Source organism: Carassius auratus, chromosome 16 (genome assembly GCF_003368295.1).
Source record: "Carassius auratus strain Wakin chromosome 16, ASM336829v1, whole genome shotgun sequence".
NCBI lineage: Eukaryota > Metazoa > Chordata > Actinopteri > Cypriniformes > Cyprinidae > Carassius > Carassius auratus.
The window spans coordinates 12606299-12613519 of NC_039258.1; the positions used below are offsets into that span (position 1 = coordinate 12606299).

General features: G+C 38.0%; 1 protein-coding gene across 5 annotated transcripts in view; it reads left to right on the forward strand.

The window, feature by feature from the left end:
- Positions 1–6795, forward strand: part of cobl (cordon-bleu WH2 repeat protein) — a 99228-nt gene extending 92433 nt beyond the window's left edge. For all 5 annotated transcript variants that reach the window (XM_026284137.1, XM_026284135.1, XM_026284139.1 and 2 more), the window contains 5 exons: positions 2074–2192; positions 3120–4864; positions 4961–5080; positions 5733–5999; positions 6272–6795. In XM_026284137.1, the coding sequence (XP_026139922.1) occupies positions 2074–2192; positions 3120–4864; positions 4961–5080; positions 5733–5999; positions 6272–6355 (2335 nt within the window). In that variant the 3' untranslated portion in view covers positions 6356–6795. The remainder of the gene's footprint in view (positions 1–2073; positions 2193–3119; positions 4865–4960; positions 5081–5732; positions 6000–6271) is intronic.
- Positions 6796–7221: the final 426 nt, after the last annotated feature.

Genomic DNA, 7221 nt, shown 5'->3' on the forward strand with positions numbered 1-7221 from the left:
CAGGGCTGACTGAGGAGTCTGGCTTTTTAAAACTTTACTTTATGGGGCTGAAAGTGCTGACTGCTATCCAGATGTATGTGTGCCAAATCTCCGGCAAAGCCTAAAGCCTAACCTCCAGCTCCTCACTCTGGCTCTGTCTCCACTACAGGAATCTATACTGTCTTTTCATGCTTTTCCCTTTTTCGAGGAAGGGCAATTCGTTTTTTTCACTTTTAAAAGCATCCTTTTCCAAAGTTTTTAAAATATAAATTTTTAAAGCTTGTGTTCTCATAACATCAACCAATCATTTTGTAGTGCCTGGTGCATGTATTTAAAGTATTGAATTAATGGGAGGGTTTTTGCCTTATGCAAAGAGCGTTCAGAGGGCCAGTCCAGAAAAAAAAAGTAAAATTTCCAGCATTTGAATTTCCAGCGTCTACACGAAAACCTGTCAATCAAGTGACAGGGGTGGGGCCAATTTATTGGACATGTTTGGATTGGGAAGTGACGTTACTCACAGTCAACGGTAATAAATAATTATTAATTAATTAGTGTGGATTTTTGTCACCTAAATACTTAATAACCAATAAGGTTAAGGATGTGTCTTACAAATTACTATATTTTCTATCCTGTGAAGCTTTACTTAAAAAAGATGTTTCCTGATATTGACATTTTATGTTCTTTTTGTGGTGCTGAACACGAATCCATTTCTCATCTCTTCTGGGAATGCACATATACAAGTCTGTTCTTGTAGAATTTTTGTATCTTTGATCATACTAAAATGTACCATGTTTTTACTATGGTAAATAGTTAATGATAGTGTTTATAATTAAACCACAGTAGCCACAAATTTACAGTTGTCTGAGATGTTATAAAATGTTATTTAACATCATGAACCATAAAATGTAGTCAGTGTTCTGCTATGGTTTAATTCTTAATAGGTAAACACAGATCAAAAATTAACACCATCACATTTCCTTGATTCAGCAACTGCACGATGTGAAGCCAAGAGTCCTGTCTTGAATCTAGAAATCTGTTGATTTGATTCTGTGTAGTTCGGTGGTTTGTGACTGACGTCTCGCAGCGCACCGTCTTTTAGCGCGTGTTCGAAACCTGCACCAACACAGAAGTACTTCATTTAAATTTTTTTCTTTATCCTACTTCTACTTCAGCCGCAAAATGCAAACACGCCCAATAAAATGGCCCCACCCCTGTGACTTGGTAGACAGGTTTCCATGTAGACGTTGGAAATTCAAATGCAAAAGGAATTGTGATTCCATTTGAGTTTTGGCAGTTTACATGCACAGTGCAGAGAGAGTGAAAAGGCAAATGTGGTAATTAATGGTAATGACAGGCTCATAGCTTGTAAGATATGCAAACGGACTTTTGCATTTACATTTTAAATTTGGCAGACATTAATGCGTGATTTGCATTTGAAGTGAAGTGAAGTGAAGTGACATTCAGCCAAGTATGGTGACCCATACTCAGAATTTGTGCTCTGCATTTAACCCATCCGAAATGCACACACACAGAGCAGTGAACACACACACACACACTGTGAGCACACACCCGGAGCAGTGGGCAGCCATTTATGCTGCGGCGGCCGGGGAGCAGTTGGGGGTTCGATGCCTTTCTCAAGGGCACCTAAGTCGTGGTATTGAAGGTGGAGAGAGAGCTGTTCATGCACTCCCCCCACCCACAATTCCGTCCGGCCCGAGACTAGAACTCACAACCCTTCAATTGGGAGTCCAACCCTCTAACCATTAGGCCACGACTTGCAATTCCTTTTGAATAATGTCCAGAATATCATTCCATAGTAATATCATGCAAACAAAAAATTTGTATTTGTTATTTTTCTCAATTTGATATTTGACCCTGACTTTCATCTTGAATGTGAGACTGTATTTCTACATTGATGGCACCGAAAATTATAGTATAATAATTAGACAACAATACTATTTATGGTATTCTTATGTTGTAGTTTTACTGTGAGAATATTGATATACTAGGGACAGCTTTACTAAAGTTGGTCACTTTCTTTTACTTGCTTGTTACAAATACACAACCAACTATGATGATTTATTGATTTCTCAGTAGCGGAAATATTCAGCGAGGACATCAGTCAATCAAGAGACAAAATGGATATGAAGAAGATCCAGAGATTGCTGCTCAGATTCAGCTTACCCTAGCTGATCTAGATGCAAATCTGGCAGGTAAATTACTCTTAGATTAAGTTATTGATGAAGTTTAAACTAAGTTCACTTAGCTATGCTTTCTCATGAATACTTTAAATGGTCATTATAACTTTAGTTCTCTGGACAGTTAAAGTTTTTTTTAGTAAAGTGGTAAAGGTAAACTGTAGAGTGGAGATAGACAAGTGGAGACTGACAAAACAATAGCATCTTCTGATTTGGACCATTCTATTTCACTCTCATTGAGTAAAAAGCATCGAAGGTTCCCATAAATGTATGTTATAATTCAGCAATACATGCAAGAAAATTATTATTATTTTTATTTGTATTTTTTTTAATGGATTTGTTAGCTCATTGTACATTACGCATAGACACGCCCTGTGATGTATAAGTCACGTGTCCTGTTATTTATATAACCAGTTTGATAGGTTTGATCAAGTCTAAAGACCAGTTACACTTACAGTATGGATGAATTACTTTTGTGTCAGACTGCATGTGAAAGAGAGTTTATGAATGCAGAGACTTACAAATCAAAAACAAACTCTTTCGATCCATAACACATCTCTCAATTACTGTGATTTTACAATTTAAAGTGTCCGTTGTAGGAAATCAACATGTGCTGTAGTGAATAATTATTACACAGATGAGGTGTAAGATAACATCACATCCTGTGAACATTTCAAATGAACAGGTGCTAACATTGTGTTATATTATCAAAACATAACTGTTCTAATTAATTTTTGTGTTTCATGACCCTTTAAAAATCTTCTACCAGTTATTCAACTTTTGTAAAATTAAATAAACATGTTTCCTGGCAACTTAAGTATCATACCATGAACAACTTTTGAAGCCCTCTGACTAATTTACTCCATAATTGTGTTTTTTCTTTCTTTCTTTCTTTCTTTCTTTCTTTCTTTCTTTCTTTCTTTCTTTATTTCTGCATATTAGAAATTAATCACTCAGAAGTAACAACTGTGTTTGTGGATGATGAAATACCTGTGTCCATTGTTGACATGGACATTCCAGTGACAACGATTGATGAAGTTCTTGATGATGACCGGTGCTGCTCGAGTGAATGCAATGCAGCAATGTTACACAGCTCTCAAGACATCACCAGCAAGTTGTGTGCACCAAGTGAAGCTATCGAAAACAAAAACAATAATGACTGCGGGACAGAGCAGAAACAGTCTGTCCCCGAAAGAAGTCCACCTCCAGACATAAAGAACCAGTCACAAGAGACTACACTCACAGTTATTGAGAAAACCATGAAGCCATCTCCAACCAATGAGAAGCCATCACAAGATACTAAGCTTGTGGAACAGAAGCGAGACACTATGGAACAGAAAGCTGTCTTTAACGCTGAGACTAAGAGTAAAGCTGTAACTGAAGAATTAAAGAGTCAGAAAGACAAAGTATCACAGAAGTCCCAAAATGTTGTGCGTCCTGCTGTTCAAAGCATTCAAAAGCTTCCTGACGAGAGGCTGGCTACAGCACCTATGGTTCGGAGGTTAAGTACAGACACTGCTTATGAGGAAAGGACACCTATTACCAGAGTCCCAACAACTCAGGGTAAGATCACCCAGAGTTCCTTCTCTCGCTTTGGAATGAAAACCTTCACTGTCATCCCTCCCAAACCAACTGTGTCTCAGACCAAGCCTACAGGTTCTCTAGTCATAGGTGCCATTAAGATAGATGAACAGGGGAACATGGTTACTCAGAAACAAATTTCCACTGGCCCAAAGAAAAATGGCAATCCCACTGTTGAAGGTAGTACAGAAACATCCCCTCTGGACAAAGCCAAAGCATTCTGGAGCACTGCAGAGAAGCAAGACCAATCAACTACAATCAACCAGGCACCCATATCAAACAATAGAGATACTGATGTGTTCAAACCCTTGATTGTGTCTGAAGTCTCTAAACTTTCAGTGGAAACACCTCCTGAAGAAACACACAAAGAGGTAATTATATTGGAAAGGAAGCCCATATCTGTAGTGGCAAGTAGGCCTTCAAACCCAGAGCCTGCGGAAAATCCTTCTATATCAGCTGAAAGGCGAGATTTCTCTTTTCTTATACCCTCCAGAAGAACCTCCAGCCAATACGTAGCTTCTGCCATTGCTAAAAACAATAGCATTATCAACACTAAAGCAGATGTCAAGCAGGCGCCATCGGAGTCGATTGTTGGTGTTCAAAAACCTGCTACTGCTTTCAAACCCCTCGAAAATTCAGTTCCTTCTTTTGGACACCCTAAACACCTGCATAGTTACCTCAGTCATGTTGCAGAAAAGCCACCAAGTTCTGAGAGTATAAGCAGTGTTGAAAAAGGCACTCTGCGTGGGGAAGACAGAACCAAAGCTCTGGACTCACATCCCCTAAATATCAAAATCCAGCCGTCTACACATATGTCTGCTCACATTAAACCCATGGAATCTTTCTCTGAAGAAGCCACATCAGTCAGTAAACTCCCAGACACCTCTGCCAGACAGACGCCAACAGACACCACACATCCAGCACTTACAAAGATGCCAGAGTTACACAAATCTGAGATTCCATCTGAACCAAACCAGGGTAAATTTTTTGGACCAGTTAAGAAGTTCAAGCCTGTTATTTTTAAGCCTGTACAGAAGGAAACTTCTATCCATGGCTCGCTAATGGAGGCCATACAGTCTGGAGAGGGCATTGAACGGCTCAGAAAGGTAAACTGTGACTCAGCATGAAAATAAATGCATCAGCTTTTTGGAACATCTTAATGTATTAAGTCTGTCTAATACCTTGATTTCCACATTGTTCAGGTGCCTGACTTGTCTACGAAGAACACAGTTAGAAAGCTGTCTAAAAATGATGCAGACAATGAGCATTCAGCGCTTCTTTCTGCATTAAGAGCTCCAAGCAACTCTGCGAGATTAAAGAAGGTAAGCTAAATATTATGACACACAAAGGTGTGGTAGGGTTTAAAAGGGGAGGAAATTTCCGGAAGCTTTCCAGAAGTTTCAGAAGACTGCTGAACATTTTTTTTAAATCCTGGAAAGTTTTCTAAAATTCTGCAAAGTTTACAAAAATGTATCTGATATTTTCTGCCCCTTTTGCAACCCTAAGGTGTGGTCACATTAGTGAAATTTTGTGGGCAAAAAAGGTCCATTGTCAGTAGTGAACCTGATTCTTATTGAAATAATTGCGTTTTCAGTTTCACTAACTATGTGACACTCGCTTTTACACTAAGAGTTACAATTACCTTTGTACTGTGAGATTCTGCAGGCAAAAAAAAAAAAAAAGGATAGGCTGGATGTTATGTGCAAGCAGGTCTTTTTTATGTAGCACTCTATATTCTTGAACAGTGCCATTATAAAGACGTGGTTGAGTAGTACTAGTCACTGCTTGAATGCCCCATTCATGTCAAGTAAATGGTCACACAAATGTCACTGGCTTCTATTTCTTCTATTGGTCAGTGTTGCAAATTCACATCATAGTGCATCAAACTTTAAAAATACAAATAAAAAACCATTCACATGCAGCCTGGTTGTGATTAAGTTAACTATGAATGCCACATCATTGTTGTGTTTCTAGACCAAATCAGGAGCAGCTAAGGAGTTGGAGCAGCTCAGAAAGCTTGAGGAAGAAAGAAATGTCCAGAGAGATGATATCTCACCTCATTCCACTTCTTCTCCTGCTTTTGTGCCACCCCCACCTCCAGCCTTTGGTCCTCCCCCACCTCCACCTCCAGCTCCAGTCAAGCCCCCTCTAGTGCTGCCTGCTGGAAGAAACCCTGAGGTGGCCCGAGAGGCTCTTCTGGAGGCCATCCGCTCAGGATCTGGGGCTCAACGACTGAGGAAGGTAAGAGGCTCATAAAAGCTGTAACTTGTGTCAAAGAATCCTTATGGGGGAAAAATTTATTTTAGATAAATTTAATACTACTACTACTACAAAAAAACAAAAACAAATGCAGCTTATTTTTATTTATATTTTTTGTACTGTTTTCTGTCACAGTTGGTCATTCCAAAGACAGTAATGCCAAATACCATCATACAGATTAAATTGCATTTTAAATATTTATTTCTTGAATAAAAAAAGAAATAAAAAAAACATTACAACTTTTAATTACACAGGTCCCTGTCACACAGACAAGACGGCAAGTGAATGGAAGACTTGGAACCATCCAGGCAACATCACCGCTTTCTTATGGACACTAGAACCCTTCACTGGATCACCGTTTGGGTTTACCCATCGCCAAATCTGGTGTTTAAGCATTTGTGCTAATGCTGTTGCAGATAATGCTAACACAATATTCACATCCTTCTTCATAGTTATATGCTGCTTCACATCAGTGCCAATACTAATTTGCCTAGATTCAGGCAGTTTGTGTCCTACTGACTGACATTCTAATGATGAGATTGAAGTTTTTTTTGTAAATGCTGCTTTGAGGTGTTTTTTTTTTTTTTTTTTTTCATATGGCTGCCTGACTTCTATATCTCTATCAGTATTATACCTGAATATATTATGCAGGTATTTGCTGTTGCATCACAGTATAGGTGGTGGGATGCAATTAAATCCACCTGCCAATCACAGCAGTCTGTCCTTTTTTTTTTTTTTTTTTTTTTCTGTTTTTAAAGGAACACTAAGTGGTGGAAAACACAGAGATTTTTATTTAATTGTTATTATAAAGGTGTTTCTCTTAATGTTTTGTTATTTTCCAAATATATACTTATTGATAATTAGATCAGAAACCATTTTCATTAGAAAAGTGGACTAGAAAATTATTTATCGACAATGAATCCTTCTTGACACTCTTTGAAGCATTGTGCAGAAGATACAGATGCTGTATATTTGACCAACACTAATGCACTTTCTCAAAGACTTAATTATTTTGAAAGCCTTATAGATACTGTATGATTGGACATAATGTAATCAATTCCTTTTTATCAGTCTGCTGAACTGTGATCTAGAGCTTTCATGGTAATTCAGCTTTAATTTATTTAATTGGGAAAATCACACACTACTATAATTAGAATAATTTGATTTATATATTTACACGAGTTGAAAATGTATTTATGTCGTA